Raw genomic sequence first — 20,405 nt, forward strand, 5'->3', positions numbered from 1 at the left:
CTAAGTTGTAAAGTATTGCACGTTACTAGGGCACTGGTCTCCAATCAATTAAACAAGCATTGGCAATGCCAATACATCTAATTTTAAAGGAATGTGGTTTGGTAATGTGAGGCCTTACAAGCAGACAGCATGGGGAGGGATATGTATTTGTGGGAAAGCAAGAAACTGTAGAAAAATATTGGTGTAGGCTAAACGATCAAGAGACAATTTCACTGTCAAGCAAACCCCAATATCCATGTAGGATAAAGATCGCCCTCCTCCCATCTATGCTGCTGCTAGTAAAACACCATACATTAATCCAAGACACTTTTACAGAATTACAGTGGTATGTGTGTATCCCTGAAAGTTCTTGCTCAGACAGCTGGATAATTAGGTAAAATTATCACAATGGTTTGGAGGGCAAGCACCTTTTGTGAAAGCACACAACTTCACCCCAATTAAAATGTACTCCTGGGTCCCAACATGGGGGTGGAGCCAAAGCCCCTATCGAATGATGCTCACATAATTGTCTGGCGACATCTGCCCTGACAAGCCAGACCATAAAAACAGTGTTCAAGTCCAGCACTTGATATCCGTGACCATGCATCTTTTTCAAGCTAGTCTAAAAGCCGACACAGCATGATGTTCAGACTGCGCCACATTGATTTAGTTTGCAACTTCATTCAAAACAAATTCGATGGTAAGTTTTACTCTGGTAAAACGGAAGGAAATAAGGAATGAACACAATTGTGAAAAGAACAATGACCCAGTAATGAGACTGGAAAAAAAATAAAACTATGGACTGCAAAATAGGCGCAAACATTGGTAAGTGTTAATGAGTGAAAAAGGAGGAGAATACCAGTCCAGAACTTATAAACATACTGCTTAAAAATAATTAAAACAAACACTGACTGGAAGTTCAGTCCATTCAGTTCAGGCAATGGGAAACGATTGCTAGATCAGGTTCTTTGTTTGGGTTTCAATTTGAGTTTAGCCATACTCTGACTTTATTTTATTTTTTTGGAAAGATGTACCGGGCTGTGCGAATTTGTGGGTGCTGAACCCCAGCCCACTACTGCTCAACATTAAGACGGTCCATCGTGGACAGTGAAGTGCATTTAGCAATACGTTTAACAGGTGTAGAAACGTCTTGGTAGAGTTTTTCTCCACATCTGAATGGGTAAGGGCATTGGACCCGAAACGGAGCACACTTTTGCTTATGTTTGGATGACACAAAAAAGCATACAAAAAATACACATAAAAAATAGACTTTTTTGTACATTTTAGTTTTGGGTGACAAACAAGCCTCGTCCTTGTTACCCAATGTTTCAGATACGAAAGCACAGAAACAGAGGTTGGCTGGTTCTGCAGTCCACCCAAGAGCTGCCTGTTCTGCTTTGACTAGCCCATGACAGTCTCTTTACAAGGGCACAGCTGTCAATCACTCTCCGTGGTGATAAGGGCCATCAGTCGTGAAGACGCTGATCCCACTCAAATGGCTAGCACCGGATGGGAATGTAGCCTGGCAGGAGAACTACAGGAAAAATAAAGACGCGTGTATCATTTGAAAGCTACATTGAGACTACTACCCTTCATCTGCCTCACTTCGGTTTTTTTTATCAGTTTATTTTTGCTGGTCTCTCAAATTTTTCTGGAAAGCTGTTCATTGTAATTACTTACCCTTGCTTTAAATCATGAATATTGTTCCTGGATCTAGCAATTCTACAGCAGTCTTACACTGTCAACCACGGTTTCAGAAACATGCAGCCCTGGAAGACCGCTTGCCTCCAGTATAGTGTTACCTCTCCCGAGTAGCTACATTACCATACAACAGGAAGTTCGCATGACAAACTGAGAAGCAGAAACTAGGTTTATTTTTAACCATGCAAGTGATACTGAATCCAAGCAGGAAAACACACACAGAATTCCTGGTATGGGTTATGTGGATAAGAGCTGTATGGAACAGGGCCAGAGCGCACAGCTGTAAATTAATGCAATGTAAGTTGTTTTATAAAGCGGTGAACTTTAAGGCTAAACACAAATGTGTCTTCTTTAATTTGCTTCTAGAATTAACACTCTCTATACCAACTGTCTGTAAGTATTTTATGATGTATTCATTCAGTAAAAAAATATTAAACTTAAAAAAGCCCAGTTCAACAGTTTGGACTCCAGGTAACCACTACTGCCCTAGAGACAAAAGGGGACAATACAATTACATGTAGCTCCGAAACGGAGTGAAGAGTATACCGCAAACACACTGCTCACACGGCAGAGGCCACCGCACAGTGGAAGAGTGGGAATGTGATAAGGATATCAGCAATGACCAATGAAAAAGCCACATGGCAAGCACTTGCCTCTTAAGGAAGACTTCGTAAAAAACGTGCAACTTTTCAGCTAAAACATGGGTCTCTCAACTTATTGTTTCAATTTTTGCTACACTCTCTCATAAAGGGATCTGTAAAGGATGGTTTTGGACCACATTGGGAAATCCTACTAGACTGAGTAAAGGCATGGTCCCCGTTTATGAAGCATTTCACGCGTAGTAACCGTACATTCAAGCCCTAAGCATATAATGGAGAGTAACTGAGGTAACAGAGCATTATGTGGCGGTCACTGGCATACCAGATCTCGGCCTGACTACTTCTGTCCACACCCATAGTGTTGTTTCTAGAATCCACCTTTCATCAGAGTCCGGGGGACGTGCCATCCATGTACTTTGCAAGGGGGGAAGGGGGGCTCAAGTTTGGTTATTCCACTGTGCCAGTTTCTGACTTCTGGGTGTGTTGCAATTTGGCAACGTAGCAGGGCTGGCATGCCACACCACTGTGACTCAGCCATAGGAGGAGTAAACATCAACGTGGACGAGTTAAGGAATTGAAGGGCAAGAGGTTTGAGACGCAGGTTTATTTTGTTATTTAAGGTCAAGACCAGCAGAAGGCGACTGTGTCACCTTTCCTCATCACAGCCCCTCTTCTTCCACTACTTCAGCCTCATGTTTAGTAAAGGTGGTCTACTGGCGAAGGTGCAAACCCGAGAACTCAGTGATTCAAATCTCATCCTTGGTTTCCATGCTGGCAACAAACTGGGGTCATCTAGGAGGCAATTGTGTTCTGTCGGTACTTTACGAAAAAATGTATCCACTACATGTCGCATTTCATCAAGCGGGGCGCAGGTGTAGCTGATCTTAAAGCACCTCTGGGCTACCTTCCGTACCAAACCATCATGGCATTTCAACTTGCCAGCGCTGTAATGAGTGTCCCCAGACATGCAAATTCTACACTAGTCTGAGCATGTCACTGAAAGACACTGCCCTAGATTATTACAGTGTAGGGCTATGGCAGGAAACTATTACTGGACTTACAGGAAGCCTGCAGGTACGATGAGGGTCATTTAAGAGTCATGAAACATTAAACTGGACTAGCACATTTTAATGGGAGAGTTAAGGTGGTTTCCCCAAGACCTTTTAAAAGCAGGAGACAATTCTAAAGACGTTTCCCCACGTTTCATGGTAAGACTGGTTTCTTTTTAGAGATCACCGTTATGGTGAGGGAGGCCGTGTGGGACATTCAGTCCATGCTAGCGTTACATACTGTTTCCATTGACTGCACCTCATCAAAGTTCCAATTATTACATGTTTTTAGTGTGATGCAAAACAGGGCATGTATCAAAAATCAAAACACACAAAAATATATTTGCTGCCAGAGAATCATCTCTCGGGCCTTCGTAGACAAGTTGCTTCACTGGCCACGGCAAGTCCCGATTCCTCCGAATGGTGACTATGGAAAATCAGGAGAAAAGAGGGAGGAAGCAGCTTTCAAGAGTTCAGGACTGGATTAGGTTCCCGCTAAGTGGCTACTATTGGAGTGTTCAAGCAGATTCTCCCCTCTTCAAAAGCCTGGGTATCTTCCAACATGGTATTTGGCCCGTTGGTAATGCTGCAGTTAGTAGACAGCAAGCACCAATTTTGATATTCTGAGATATGTATGTTATTTTTTTGTATTAAAAACATTCAATAATTTTATTAAAATAAAAAGACTGGATTATGATAATTTAGCCATTGCACCCAAACTCTAACGAATGATGAGCTCTGCACAGACTGTACTGCTTGTTTGTGTCTTCATGGTTCCGCAGCTGTCTAACACACAACGTGGTACTGGTAGTTTACACGAAGTCTGTGAATTGGTTACAACTCCATACGTAACAAGCATTTGCAATGCAATGGGTCTTGCGTTTGTTCGAGTTAGAGCTATTAGCATTGTTAACTCCTAACCAGACTTTTATTTACATGTAAACTGAAAATTACAAGTAAAACAGTTTCACATAAGCGAGCCGATTCACAGCGCAACAACTGCCATGAGCATCAGCGTGAAGAGACGCACAAAAGGAAAAAGAAGTTCTCACAGTCAAACTTATTGGCAGAAGTCCAATTAGCCATGTAGCAGGGGCGAAGGCCAAGGTGGTAACAAAACCTCTCTAAGGAGGGACAAACATAAACCATTTACCAATGTCTAAGGATTTTTGAAGGGAAGCCCACGAGCGAGTGGTAGTGATGGGCGTGAGGTGGATGTTGTTAAAAGCCCAGACACATACAAACACGTCGGAAAAGCAGCACTTGCACGCTGCTATGCTCGACCTTAAAAGGTAAAAAGACTGGGCTTTTGCATTCTCTTTCAGCCTTAGCACCATCAATGAACGCCTCGAAGCAGAGGACTCTGCCACAGGTAGCAAGGGTTCCGCCAGGGGTAGCGTAGTCCTTAATGCAGGACCTGCAAACAAAGTTTGTCTGAATACACATCTAGTAGGCCTGAAGTTTTGCTGTGCTGCGTTTTTGTTTCCTTTGCTGCAAGGAGCAAAGCTTGAAACAAAGCCCAGAACCCTGCACCCCAATGCAACAGCGATCAAAGCAGGCTCAAATGACCTTTCTACATCACCTTTCCTACTAGTGTCACCTCTCAATTCCAAGCAAGAGCTTTTTTTTAATTAGTTTTAATAAGCCATATTTGGCCCAAGGGCATGAAGCCACTTTACTCGAGCGCCAAATAAAGTGATGTGCCCAGAATCACAGGATGTTGAGCTGATGCTGGAATTCGAACCGGATGCCCAAGTTCCAAAGTCATCAGCTCTTGTCGTTAGGCCACATCTCCTACCTAGCTTACGTAAGAACAAAGTCTGATAGGCTAAAACACAGAGGATTGGGCAGTATCTCAGTAAAGGAACAACGAGGATATTTAGCTCAAATAGGGGTGAACTTGCAATGAGCAGCAGCACAGATGGTGACGGCAAGCCAGTTAGTATCTTAGCTGTGCCCTCCTTGGCGCAGCGGTTGGAGAACTGCAAGGGAAAGGTCATCTGTTGGTTTGAGGTCCGGGCAGAGTGGCTCTAATTCGGTATAAAATTAACAGATGGCCTTAGAGGAAACTCTCCATTCCATTAGCCCTTTGATACCAACGACAAACCTAGATTAAGCGAAGAGCTTGTTATGACTTATGTTATGAATTATGCACAGGTAAATAAAACAGGTTGAAGCCTTAAATTCCATAGAACAACATGGTTCTCTCTAGTGGGCAAATACTTTGTCACTCAAGTCTCCCTTCTCCCACTGTAGCAATGAGTTCCTTTAACACCCATTAGTGAGGCTGTTCGGAGGCTGAATGGCAGGAATGGAAGAAAATAAGGAAAACGAATGTCAACAACCTATCGGCAATCAATGCAAGTAACAGGGTGTAAATGGAGATGCCTCTAAAAGTATTTTTTTTTTTAGTCCATAGTCTAATAAGTGTTCCATCTTTATACAAATATCAGCTAACTTCTTACTTTGATGAATATATTATTAAAAAATAGAACCTGAAAGTAGGGCAGAAAAGAACACAAATGATATTGTAGTTGCTAAAATACTGAAGACAAACAAGGACGAAAAAAGTGCTAAAAAGAAGTGCATCAGGAGTTGGGAAATATTAAACTTTGGAAAGAAGGTGGATATAACGCAAATAATTCTGAAACAAGTACTGCAAAACAGAAAGAATATACAATGTTAATGCAATTAACGACCCTGGGTTGCTGCAGAGCAGTTGATGGTTCACCCAATCTCTGTACAGAAGCAAAGCATGGGCTCCCATGGCTCACTGTGCACTTCTCGGAGTGAACCAAGCGGCTTCTGCTGTGGCAGCCTCTAAAAGCATGTGTACATGAATGCCCTCCTCCATATATTACCAATGAGAACGAGAGGTGTGTATGCCAACCTCTGAGTTTAAGGGTAGCTACAGCGGGAGCGATGTGAACCCCAGAAACTGAAGTACGTTTTGGACTGAGGTGATGGTAGGATATGAGGTATGGCTAGAGTGAGGAGTAGATGCACAGAATGCAGTTTGGGGGATGGATACGAAAAGCAGTGTTTCTGATGTGAAGGGAGGGAAGGGGCACAGGTTATGTTTTGAGTTAGGAAGGTGGAACACAATATGTTTTGCTTTAGTGAGAGGACACAAGTCACCTGAAATGTTTTGGGCAGGTTGCAGAAAACATGTTTTGGGTGAGGGTCACAACACCGGCTTATTTAACACTAGGAATGCTAACGGTTTCTAGATCTGGTGTTAGCTGGGACTTTCCGAATGTACTAAACTTAGATGTATAACATACATATTGGTAGGGCTTTCAGCCAGCCTGCTTCATCCGCAGGTCTGTTCATATGAGCCTGACATTTTCTTCCACCCACAACACACATCTTTAAGCAGTCAGTCAGCCCATCTCAGTCATTTGTTAGTTTCACTGTGAGAAATGGCATAGTGCTATTTCACAAAGGTAACATTCATACACAAAGCAATTCCCCTAAGTGCCAGGGACTACTATGACGATGTGTAGTTTTTGAGACCAAAAAATAGTTTTGCTTTTAGTCACTGTTTTTCCTTAAACTGATGTGGGTCTAGCAGCTGCGCACACTTTTGTAAAAACTCTGACTAAATAAAACAAACATTGAAAAAGCCAAAAGGCTGGCAGGTGACACTGATGCTTTACCAATGTTTGTTGAAAGGAGAGGGAAGCAGGACAGGAAGTAGGTTTCAGATGGAGGAGGGAGCAGTGCAACAGAAATGAGAAGATACAAAATTCTAAAGCTGTGTAAACAATCAGACTGTAGGTACTCTTTGGTGAACTTAGATGAAGGCATTGTAATGGCTAAAGTCTTAGGAAATCAAAATGTAATCATAAAATAATAAGAATGATAACAAATAGCATAAGTATAGACCCCGGTCGCATGTATCTGTGCATAGGTGAGGCAGGAAAGAAGAGTCCAGTTTCATTCCACAAACACAGGTGGGAAGAAGCGTGCAACTTACGTGCTGCTGCCTCCAACCACACTTGCATAACCGGATGCACCAGAAACGAAAGACAAGAGAGCAATTATTCAGCTCCTACAACACCCACCCTTATAGCTCCTCGTTGTGGCTTGCCTCCCCCAAACGGCTCACAGACCAACCTTGCAAAGGATAAAGTCCAGGGCCCAAGTTGTGAAAGTTTAAGTACCAGGCCCAAAGTTTTTTTTCAGCTAATGCTACTGAATGTCAGGAGTGCTGAATGCCAAGGCTGTGTAGTCTTGATTCCACCTCATGGCTCTTTCATCCACCACCAGATACTCCGCACACCTTTATCTCACTGGTGTAGGGTCCTGCTTTCTCCCTTTGTGGCATTTTTTTCTGTTTCTTCCCATCGGTTTCAACCCACTCTTGCTCTGTGTCAAAGTATAATGAGGAAAATTAAGTTATGGTCCGCAGAAATGAGTGCTGCAACCACCAGCTCAAATTAGGCACTGCTAGAGTCCCCATTTATGGCTTCCTGTGTGCCGTTTCCTTCACAGCAGCTGCTGCATTGATCATTATGGGCAACTTCAATGTGTCCGTAGAAGCGCACCCCAGGGAGAGTTGCGGGACATGGGGTGGTTCAGCCGGTAGATCTCTAGCCGGCTTACATGCTTTGGTTTTCACTCTGGATACCCTTCACTTCGATTTTAAACCATCTGGCCTCTTTAGTATTTGCATCTATCACAGTCCCGCGAGAGAGGACCTGATATGGATTCATATATGTGATGGATAGTCACAGTGCAGATAAGACATACTGCCTACAACGGGGGGGCTACCCCGGGCTCCTTAACATGCCACCTCCACACCTGAGCTCAACCATGCCCTAGAACAGGACACCATTGTCAAAGGCTTCTTCCGGTGCGGATGCCCACTTCACCAAGCTGGAGGCCACTGGCAGTTATAACTGAGTGCTAGCTCATCTCTCTTGCCCCCCACAAAAAGTTCTACCCGAATAGCATCTCTCTTCCCTCTGTTCGCTTCTGGTCTTGAAATGCTCCCAGTTGGCACAGTAGAAACTCCTACGGCTGAGCTGGTCCCTCTGCACATCCTCACAGCCAGCCGTGAAGAGCTAGTTTGGCATCTCAGAGAGGCACGGACCACCCTGTCTTATCAACGAGCCGCCGGGCGGCTGCTGCGCACATACAGCGAATATCAGACCAACCGAAACATTCGCTGCTTTTGGAGTGTGGCTGGAGTCTGCATGTAAACTGTGCATTCCTGCACACGTGCACACTAATGGAACAACACACCATCCCAAATTCACCAGAAGCGCTTCTAGCTACGCGGTCAGACGGCGAGCCTGGGAGCCCACAGGGATATGCATTTTCTGCTCTTGGGCGAGGAGACGTAAGCGTTCATGAAATTCCGGAGCATACTTTTAATTTTTTTAAGCTACATAGTCACAGATGGACCAGGATCTGCATGCATGAAGGATCACATTTTCAGGACTGGCTCTTTAACAAAGGCACATTCTTCTGTCTAGACACCTTAAATCGAATCACAACAAACGCGCAAATGCACAAAAACAGCAAGAAATGCAATTGACTTTCTCCCAAGTCATCAGGGCAAAGCGCGGTAGATTTAGTTCCCATAACATAAAGGAAAGCTCGCCAGCGCTGGGTTTGTTGTTTACCCCCAGATTCCGGGAGGACAGCTGTGTGCTGCTGCATGGCTAATTTGCATACGTGTATGTTGCAGCTGAGACCCTCGAAGCTCTTTGTGAGCGTGACTAGGCAAAATGTGGGCGGTGGTGGGCGTGTCCACTGTCAAATTTAAAACACGCCTGTCTGGCAAACATGCACAAGATCAAACGTTGTGGAGCAAACCGCCTTAAGTTACCTCTCCGTGCTGGGGCGCTTCTCTCGTTTACTGGCAATTGGCATGTTACATATGGATAACTGACGCGCATTTTCACAACTACCAGAGTTTGCAAAACGAAGAAAAACTGAGATGCAAGTTAAACTTCCTTAAACCATCGTGATAAGTCAAAACGTCTGTGCGCTGCAAATAGGGATAAGCACTTTACTGGGGATTGTCAAGAAATGAACGTGTTGAATGCAGTGCATATGAACGTGACAGCGGAGGGAGAAGATTAATGTTCAAACAGCATGTGAACACATGCACAGTCTGTGGGCTGGGGCACCGTGCAGAGACCGCCATGTTTGTGGAGCTGGTGTGTTGCAACCTTGGGAGGAGAGGGAAGGCTGGATTCACTTGGCTCAGGGTCGGCTTCTTTCCTTAAGGAGTGTGGGGCTGCCAAGGTCCTCTAGAGATATGCTTGCGTCTGCAGACCCCAGCTCAGATAGGGAACTCAATGACAAGCTTAGCTAAAGAGGCTCCGTATTTGTGGCTCTCAGTAGGCAGCAATGGCCGCATTCGGTGCGCTGCGGTAATTTTCGGTCACATCACACATGATTCCCGGTAAAGTGGGCGCGGGTTACGGTTATCGAGGAATCATGCGCTCGTGTCAAAGCCAGTTTACAACTTTTATTATACGAAGTACATTCTGCTTGATGCATCTGTCTGCAATTTACGAATCCAGCTACTGCTTATTTCGTGGCTCTATACTATTAAAGAGATCCGATGCACAAAAAGGGAGCATGTTGGCGCTACATAACAAAAAAGAAAGAAAGAAAAAAGTACACATTAAAACTGCCAGAATGATCAACGAGTTTGCTAATTTTATGGCACTTCAAGCGCTGGTGTCAGGGCATATAAAATGGCACGCACTTATTCTGGCACAATTTATGGAGGCCAAACCTGCATCCAAATAAATTGAGACTGTATCACGTCATTGTTTAGATAACTCATATTGCACTCATTTATTGCCCAAACACAGAGAGCAGCACGCCTGTGGAGGTGGGTGACCGCGGCCGGCGCTTGGAGGTCGGTGGTGGGTGTTTTCACTCCTTGCAGAGGTGGCTGGAGATCACTCAATAATGTCATTGGGGCCTTTCTTTACACTGTCGCTACAAGGGCATTTTCACCCTTGTAGGTTGCAAAAAATGAAAAAATATAGATCGCTTTATCCTGTCATGTCAGAATATGCCAGCAGAAATGATGATCAGTACATTGCCCTCAGCCACGGGAAGAGAAAACATTCCTGGTACGTCGCCTACAAAGGGATGAGCTAAGCGAGGGGACACTCCCTTCCCACACAACCAAGGCTTCCCCGCCTCGCGAGCAGAAACATGCACAGGTCACATGGTTTCGGAGAAGAACACGCACTGAAGGCCAGCTGATCCTCCAGCATCCCCCTGGGCTCCATTGTTCGCAGGGTAGACTCAACGGTGACGTCAGAGCTTCTCAGCTTGCAGCAAGTAAGGGAGGGATCAGGTGCGTCAAGGACCATTCACACACGTCAGTCACAGTGACTGACAACAATCAGAACCAGAGCAGCCGCGGATGTTACCGCTCTCGGCTGCCCTTGCTGGACTTCAAACTGTCACCTAAATGTATATATAAGTACATATACAGGTTAACTTTTCAATACAAGCATAGACGTCACGCACACAATGAATTCACCAATTTGGGCCAAGGCCCAGGACCACAATCTAACAAAAGTCAGGGCCCTCTTCTAGTGCAACAGCCAATAGGACTCAAGCAGTCCTGGTACAAGGCCCATGTCAGGAGGGCCGCCTTCTGCCAGGCATGCATTGTGGGGCACCACACTTTGAATTCTGTGTCTTATAATTTCCCCAATTACTATAGTAGAACGGGCTTATTATACATTTCAGGATGAAGAGAACTCCAGGCTACAGAACCCAGGGTTGGCAAAAGCATCCTAATGTGACTTGGGGCCAGATGGCACCTGTGATTCAGTCATTGCCTAGGCCTAGGTCACACATACACTGGATGTTTCTAACGAATATGCGGAAAGGGATAGTAGAAATTAAAAAAAAAAAACTAAAATGTAGAAGGTGGAATTGTTCTAGGCTTTGTGCTGCACCTTGAGTAAACTTTAACCATAGTATGAGGCTTCCCTTATCGCAAACCAATCAACGCAGCACTCAGTTGTTTCCCAGCTAGGTTATACTCTACATATATGTAAATAAAGAGTGCATCAATTAATACCAGAATCAATCAGCATTTTTTCGCTAAACCCAAAGAATTTTCCCCGGTGTCTCCTTATGCAAGCTTCATTTGAATGCACTACATTTTGAAAAATCCATACCTACATTTGTAAAAAAAAAAAAAAAAAAAAAAAAAAGTAATTATCAGAATGTAACTGCTAATAAATACTACCTTGCTCAGGGAGAAAACAAAATACCTACCAGGAAATACAGCATGCTTCCTCCAACCATCATTTTAAAGTTTTGGACCTGCCTTTTCCTATGAATACACGACTTTGCAAACATCAAATTCTGCAACACACATCAGCATGTTATAAAACCTCGAAGCTCTGTAGGAAATGTGACCTACCTGGAAAAGCGTGTGGGTTTGGTGATCCTCGTTTAAGGCACTTGGAACACAGGACATGCACCGTGTAGTACAGACCAGGCCACTCCTGAAGCAGTACATTCAGTTCTTCCAGCATGGGGGTTATGGCCTGCCAAGCAGTCCACATATTTGGTAACGAAGCGTGGCTGGAGATGGACAGTGTATCCGTGTGCAGTGCGCTCCTGGCAGGCTTGTAGCTCACCACGACTGGAACCTTCCCCCTGTAGGCAAAGATTTGGAAGCGACCATCCGAGCGCTGGACCACATGTCGGTTGATCTGGACACTAAAACGAGCAAAGAGCCCTGGCGGGAAAAAAAATGGAAATCCATAGTCTATCTGAAGCTGTTCAACCACAAAGGATTGCCCTGCCAGGTTGGTGCCGTTGACCCATGCCTCGGCATGGGGCATCTCGTTCTTCACGTAGCATGGGAACTTGTACCAGGCGGCGGCACCATTCAATGGTTTGCACTTTGCTTTGTTGATGCAGTAACACAGGCCCATTTTTTCCAGAAGTTCAAGTATCAGCTGCAGGTCCTGATGGGTTTGAACGTGCGGCTTCAGAAGTAGGCGGATAATATGAGCTGGAAGGAGCCCATGGAGAAGGAAGCCCTCCACGTAGTGATGGAGTTGGGTGGTCCGTAGGTCATCCATGTTTGTGTCGCTTAGAAGTTTCTGGAGGAGAACTGTAGCATCCCTCTGGAAAAAGACATTCAAGATGTCAATCAGTTTCGTAAGATTATGAAAGACGTACTCTTTAAGAGTCAGATTATCTTCAAAGTAAAGCAGCTTGCCACTTTCATGTAAATAGGAGAGAGCACTCTGCAACCGGTCCTCTGTGAGCCCAGCTTGCAACCCCAGCCTGGCAGAGTCCCACCATGAGAGCCACAGCTCCTGAGGCTTAAAATGAAGCTCCTCCAGCATCTGCCAGGACTTGGGAAGAACTCGGTGCAAATTTGGGAATATTTCCCTGTGCTCTGCCACAGACATCAGCTTCTCCTTTAGCCTCCTGATATTGGAGAAGTCATAGCAACTCACGCACAAGACGGGGGAGAGGATCTGGAGACGGCTGTTGAGCAAATATTGCAAGTGGGCCTTTTTGCGCCTGAGGTTTTTGTCACTAACTCCACAAAAAGGTGCATGTGGGCTGGACGTGCGTATATCATAGTCCTGGCTAAGGGCCTCGTCTACTGTCTGTGCAAGGCTGTGCAGAAACTCTGAGCTCTTCTTCTCCTGCAAGGCTATCTGATGGTGGATGTCCAAGCATTTCTCTTCTAGGTCCCTTTCTTCGCACAGGTCAGCATGTGTCCCCACAATGCACACAACTGCATGTGGCACCTTGGCACTCATGAAATGTAAAAAATAACCCACATAGGTATAAAAGTGCTGAGAAACATAGGCTTTCAAATTGACAACTAAGACATAAAGAGCACCTGGTGAAAGGAAAAAGGGCTTTATCAAGTCATAACTCTGATCCCCTGCCAAATCATAAACAATAAAAGTAAGACCCCGTTCTGCATCAGCTGTCCAGTTTATAACTTCTATTCCTTTGTGTCCATGCACTAACAGAGTGTCTTGATGACCATCAATCAAGCGCTGCCTTAAAACTGTTTTCCCTGCATCCTTCAAGCCCATGAGCACCAGTTTTAACCGTGGCTTTATCGCAGGCTGGGAATGAGCAAGTTCTTTCTGATATGCTGCGATATAAGGGATGCCTTTCATACAGACCTCATAGGGAGGTTGTATCAAAGGATTGTCTTTGATTTTCCATATGTTAATCTTTGAAAGCTTCCCAAAGTCGTCAGGAAGGATTGCAATTTGGTTACCCTGCAGCACCAGTTCCTCCAGCTTGCTGAGGTTCACAACAGAGTCTGGTAAATACCTTATCCTGTTATTGTCAAGCCACAGAGTCAAGAGTTTGGTCAGGTCAGAGATCGTTTCGGGAACAACAGTCAATTTGTTCCGACTTATGTAAAGTTCTTCAAGATCCTTGAGTTGTAAAATGACAGCAGGGAACTCCTCAAAGATGTTGGAAGAAATGTTAATCATTTTCAGTTTTTGCAATGCCCCAAACTGTATGGGCAGCGAGTTCAAGTTGTTGTTATCCAGCATCAGGCTCTCGATGTTCTTGAGTTCACAAAACGTCTCAGGCAAAGTTGAGATTTTGGTGCTGCTCAACCAGAGAATTTTGATGGACTCCAACCCCTTGATTTCCTCTGGTAGGCCACTAATTCTGTTCCCAGAAAAATCTAGCTCCTCCAGGTTGACCAGTTTTAAGATCTGTCGTGGGAAGGTGGTCAACTTGTTGTGGTCCACGTCGAGGGTCCGGAGCTTGGCCAGGTCTGGAAGGGTGTCAGGCAGGTGTGTGATGTGGTTGAAGCTGATATCCAACTCTTCAAGCTGGTGGAGCGAACCCACCTGAGCAGGCAAGGTCTTCAGCTGGTTGTGACTGAGGCAGAGCTTCTTCAGCTGCCCCAGCAGGCCCACAGCATCCGTCAGGCTGGTCAGTCGATTATGGCTCATATCCAGCTCGGTCAGGCAGCCCAGCTCAAAGATGGCAGATGGGACGCTGTGAAACCTGTTCCTGCGGAGGATGAGGACATGAAGGTTGGCCAGGGCTTGCCCTTCAAGGCCGTCGGGTGCCTCCTCAAGGGCATTGTTGCCCAAGTTGAGCACCTCGATGTCCCCGAGGTTGGGAGGCAGGGTGAGCTTCTGGTTGTTGCTGCTACTCAAGGTCAGCTGGCGCAGGTTGCTCCTCAGCTTCCTGGACCTCAGGGCAGCATCCCTCCAGAGCCGGGCCGTCTGCAGGTTGCTGTCAGTCTCAGACATCATCAACACAGAGATGAAGATGGAGACTGTTTGGGTCCTCCGGGGACCGGCAGCATCGAAATCCTCCTCTCTGCTACCTTCCGGGGTACGCTGGAGGGGCAGCAGGGCGAAGACAGGTGCCTCCTACATAGTGAGCGCCGCTGGGGACAAGGGGTGCCCAGCGGGCCGAGGCAGGACCCACCCCGAGAACCTCCTAGTGGTGCTGCGTCAGTAAAGGGTGAGAGGTGAGGATGCTCACCGCCGGAGCTCGCGCCGCAGCGGAGGAGGCAGCAGCCCGGGCAGCCCCTGCCCCTCTTATGGTCCAGGTATTCAACGGCGGCAGCAGCCATCCAGCCCGGGGAGCACAGGCGGCCGCTGAGCATCCTTCCCCGCGGTGTGCCATGAAATCGAAGCAAGGCACTAACAACAAAAAATGCAAAAGCCCTCTCACCGTGGAAAGGGAAGCAAGCCAGCACCTCCCTGCCTGCTCTCGGAAGCCATGCCCAGGGAGAAGCCCCCGAGGGGAAATGAAGGACCCGAGGCTGCTCTCAGGGGCTCCCGATGGCTCCCTCCCGGCATCGGACACTCTCTGGGAGGGTGGGTAAGGGTTGCCGGCAAGGTAGAGCAGTGATTGCAGCTCCAGCAGCTGCGATCCGCCTCCCTCTCCTGCTCCAGACACTGAGGCGAGGAGGGGCCGCTGAGCTCATAGGGAGGGACCGCAGCCCTTTTTTTCTTCTGAACAAAAAAACTTTATTTATACCGCTACAATCCTCGACAGCGCGTGCGTGCCACTACTCTTTCAGTTTCAGGGTACTGGAGTTTCTGTGTGAGGAACAAACCCAATAGGGTTTGGTTGTGCGATAGGGTAATACATTATCTTCCGTGGCGCTCTACGTTTAATGGGGGAGAACCAAGGCCTTACTGGCCCTATCGGACGTTTCCCAGAGAAGCTATAAAGGTTGGGGGCCGGCAGTGCAGCAGCTTCAGAGCACTACAGAGTTCCTTGTATAGCCAAAAGATTTCAAGCAAGAATAAAAGTGGCAAGATAACGCTGGTGATTAATGTACCTGATGGAGAGAGGGGATTTTGTCTAGTGGCAGTTTTGACTTATCTAAGGTAGCCAGGCAAAGCACATGTACTATGCTGATCCATAGCTGCCAAGTTTCCCAGGTCCATGGGTTATGTGCTGCTCCAGTCCAGGTATGCTTTCTTTTAATTCTGGGACTTGTAGACCTGTTGTATCATAAAACAAACAGGGATACAACTCCCAGAATTCTAAGAAGAAAAAAATGGACTTGAGCAGCATATCACCTATGGACCCAGGAAACTTGGCAGGACTGCACATCACAGAAGCGTAATGTGCATATGCTCAGTGGGATACTGCTTCTACCCCAAAGATCCTTTTGTTACTGTGCAGTTCACAAGTTGCAATCATAATCTAGCACAGTGAGCTATGAACTGCCTTCAAAGAGCTGCATGCAAACCACGTGGTACAAGTTACTAAGTTATGTTTTTTTCTCAGTCTTTGATTATCCTAATTTTGCTAAAAATGGTTTGTTTGAGTAGAAATAAGTTATCAGCAAATTAAACAGTAACTGCTGTGTTACATTCTGAATCCTTGAGTTTATGCTGCCCCAGAACAAGCACTCTTTAAAAATTCCTACCAGTATGGATGACATGAATCCCACACCTTGTAGTCCCCTTTGTCTTATGCAACATTTTCTAATCACTCATTTACACACATATGATACATTGTCTCTGTACGTATGTGTGATGTAGAGTGCTCTAACACCCTATTCTGGTAAGAGAGGCACTATAAAACACATTAAATACATTTGAGAGAGGGGCTATGGAGAGATGAGAGGTACTGATAGAAGGTGATGATGGGGAAATCATTGAAGAGACCCATTAAAGATTGCTGTATCCTGGTGCAATGTAAGTTAATCATTTACTAAGCTTTAAGAATGAATACAGTTGAATATGTGTGTGCAAAAGCGTTGTAGAATGCACTGTTTTTGCATTTTTTCCCCAAATTCCTTTGTGGTGGTGGGGGGAATTCCCTAAACCCCATTGTAGCGGTCAGGCTAGCTCGATGTGCACCTATAGGGCCTGGTCTGACAAAATGTGTCAGGGCTGCTTTGGGTTCCCAGTCTGGCCCTGGGTAGAACAGATGTTCCATATCATTTGGTATCCCCTCACCTGCACTTTCTATTTCCATTTCAAGCACTAAACACATATGTTGTGGTTTTGTAAAAATGTTTTAATTTTTTTAATGAAATAACAGTTCTCTAGCATGGTGCTGCAGAATAGTAACTTTTAAAATTAATTATGATTTTCTAATTGCATGCCTATTCAGCTTTTCGTGGAGCCTCCATCATGACACCCTAGCAGGCACAGTCCGCTATAAAATATATTTAACTTCATTAATTGTGTTTAGTACATGCACAGTGCAAATGAAGCCGCTGGGCAACAAACGAATACACAACTGATTCACCATTTATGAAAAACATCCAAACCTTGCCCTGCTTCCTGAAAATGTCTACCCTTTTCTTTTCAATCTCGCGCTAGACCAGTGTTTCCCTAACTGTGGGTCACGAGCCACTGGTGGGCCGTTGTGTGCCTAAAGATGCTTTTAAATTCTGTATTTATTTTGTCACATTTTCTGCATTCCAGTTGCAAAGGTCTGGTGTTAAGCTAAGACTTCTGACAAAGTGCTGCGTTTATTAACACAGTGAATGTTGTTCATGAACTCCTCCCACTTTGCAGTTAGAGAGAGTAAAGTGAATTATGTGAGTCTTCCTGGTGTACAGGTGTGAAGGTAAAGGTTGTAAGATGTTATTTTTGTGTAACACACAACATAAAGCAAATATCTGCAAATGAACAGTACATACTCAGCAAATACGAAGCAAAACTGAAGCACATTTTTGCAATTCTGAAGCTTGAGGGAAACAAAGAATTCAATAGGATCAAAACAAATCAACATACTGTACATGGTGGTGCACAATTGATAACTATTCAATGAAACTTGATCCACACATTATCATTTGTATCATGGGAGTAGTCCTAAAATGTAAATGCCCCCTGACCCCCCCATTTTGATTCATTTCTCTAATGCCATAGGGTGAGCGAAGCAAGTAAGCCCTACCTACCCTAGATGAGGTCTCTTCATCTCACCTTCTGTCTGTCTCCATCCTTTAAGCCTTTTGTTGCAACTATTCATGGATCCATCATTTAACCATTCCACACATCCTTCCTTTACCAATCTGTCTGTCCACCCTTTCAACATTACACTCTCTCATCTGTCCTTCTATCCTTCCACTCATGCTTCCATTGATTCATCCATCCTTTTCCCATCCATACACACATCCTTTTCATCCATCCATCATTTCATCTCCTTTTATCATTTCACCCATCCATACCATGGCTCAAAAAATCCACTCGACCAATCACATTGGGGAGTCTTATTTGATCAGGTCGAGCTATTTTTAATACTTATTTGTTGCATCTAGCGAGGTGACACTGAACAGGTGTTCTGTTCAGTTGAAAAGAGGAGGGGCCTTTAAATCTTGTTCTTATGTCACATTTGCTCTGTGTTCACAGACAAAGGTCAAAAGTCAGTTTTTCTTTCACTTCATTTTCCTTCTCACTGCAGAGTTTCAGGACTTTGTAAGGTGAACTGTGTGACCTGCTGCTTAGAATGTAAAATAAAAGGATATAGGGTGTCATGTCTTTCGGAACACACAATATTGAAATGACTAAGTCAACTGTGCAAACATTTCAAAATATATTTCAGTAGTTGTGAAAGCCCTTTTTAGGGTCACGCCTGCGTCGCTAAGCGAGACGCTTTAGGAATTAAAAAGGGCTCGGAGCCCTGTCCACGTCACATCAGTGTCTTTCATTGGCTCATGGGCTTGCCTGTTTGAATCTGCTTGATTTCATTAGTGGAAGGCATGCATACATCATGCCTTTGCCGGCGGATAGCCCTCCTCGAGCGCATCGACCAAGTACAGAAAAACACGCGTGGCTCACTGTTTTCCATCCGGCTCGTGAACTACTTTTTCTTTATTTTCCCAGTGCGATCTCACTTGGCAGAAGTCAAGCAATTTACATAATATCGACCCTGTTAAGTTTACCCAGAGAAACAACCAGTCCCTTTGGTGCGACAGAAATGCCGGTCCAAAGAGATAATTCTGTATTCCTGAAACTCTTCACCTCTAAACCCCCTGAAAACAATAGATTCTAAGCATGTGCTTTCACTAGGACGCCAGACGCAATCCTTCCAAAAAGATGTTTGTGTTTTGGTTTAACTGCTGGAGGATTGTCGTACATTATACAGAGAGCATTGTTGTAACCTAAGAGTTGCAAGTTAAAATCGCAGCTGATTTTAGACAGAATGTAATATTCCCATTTACAAATCGGGGATGTGCAATTTGCTCTCACAGGTCTATGTATGGGAAAACAGCTTACAATGCGACTCGTATACATTACTAATGTACTTTGTACGTTAGTAAGGGGTCATAAAAAAACGCGTAATGAATATTAGCAGGTTGCAATTTGCGCTCCTGTGATTGATTACTTGCAAATGCAGAGATGGAGTTTTGCAATGCACTTATCTACAGTTGAGGTCTTAAATTGCTTGCTGTGGCTAAGAGGCCCTTGATTTGGAGGGAAGCAGGGTATGTATGTAAGAGTTGGGATTCTTTCACTGTCCACTTGGAGGCCATATATATTGTATGAAAATGTTCACGTTTGAGCACAGTTGTGCATTGGGTTGAGCAAGTTTTAAGACTTTTGCGACTACTCCTGTTGAGTGATGTCTGCCCTCCACAAAATCTTTGCGTGATGAGGAGGCCTGGTGACTGCAAGGTGTAGTGAACTCTATGTACTTGCTAGAGGGGTTGGGGTCAAAAGGCTGCACACAAAGCATTTACTTGCCAATTTGTATTACTCTGGGTAGTAGAGCAATGATTGCCCTGGACTGCTAATTAAGCAGTGTAATTGCACACAATGTCACATGGCAATTATTGACAAAAATACGCTGACGTGGAGCATGTTGGGAAGTACTGTGAACAATCTTTGTCGACTGATGGTAGATTCTGGTGGTTGGCTGAAATGTTTTGCACTTTCTGCTCTACAGGATGTAAAAGTGTGACCCGATTTCTCTGGGGAAATCGTTTGTGCTGCAAACCACACATGAATGTTTTAGCATGTAAATGTCAAACTGACATTTCTTGTGTGTTTTTTTAGAGTTGAGCCTGCGTTGCATGCGCTTGCGCATGCGTTTCGCTAAACGAGACGCTTCAGGAATTAAAAAGGGCTCGGAGCCCTGTCCACGTCACGTCAGTGTCTTTCATTGGCTCGTGGGCTTGCCTGTTAGAATCTGCTTGATTTCATTAGTGGAAGGCATGCATACGTCATGCCTTTTCCGGTGGATAGCCCTCCTCGAGCGCATCGACCAAATACAGAAAACATGTGAGGCTCGCTGTTTTCCGTCCGGCTCGTGGACTACTTTTTATCTATCTTCCCAGCGCGATCTCGCTTGGCAGAAGTCGAGCGCTTTACATAATATCGACCCTGTTACACAGTTAATTGCACTTTTTCCGGTTACGTACATAAATGCACTTTTGCCGATAGGTTTCATTACGAGTGAAAAGTCGGGTTAGGAGTATACAACGCTGTTAGCTCTAACATGAGCAAACGCGAGACCCGTTGCATTGCAAATGCTTGTTATATTTCTGTGTGATTAAAAAATATTTTCGTAGAATGAAAACAAATCAGAATACTTTACATGTTGAAGTGCAGAGGATATGGTTTCTGAAACCTAATTTTCA

The 20,405-nt window shown here is 45.0% G+C and overlaps 1 protein-coding gene across 1 annotated transcript in view; it reads right to left on the reverse strand.

Moving 5' to 3' along the window:
• MFHAS1 (multifunctional ROCO family signaling regulator 1) overlaps positions 1–15,254 on the reverse strand; it is a 188,957-nt gene extending 173,703 nt beyond the window's left edge. Inside the window, exon 1 of the mRNA XM_069236877.1 lies at positions 11,751–15,254. Coding sequence (XP_069092978.1) covers positions 11,751–14,598 — 2,848 coding nt within the window. The 5' untranslated portion in view covers positions 14,599–15,254. The remainder of the gene's footprint in view (positions 1–11,750) is intronic.
• Between the last annotated feature and the right edge of the window lie 5,151 nt (positions 15,255–20,405).

Source organism: Pleurodeles waltl, chromosome 1_2, assembly GCF_031143425.1.
Source record: "Pleurodeles waltl isolate 20211129_DDA chromosome 1_2, aPleWal1.hap1.20221129, whole genome shotgun sequence".
Taxonomy (NCBI): domain Eukaryota; kingdom Metazoa; phylum Chordata; class Amphibia; order Caudata; family Salamandridae; genus Pleurodeles; species Pleurodeles waltl.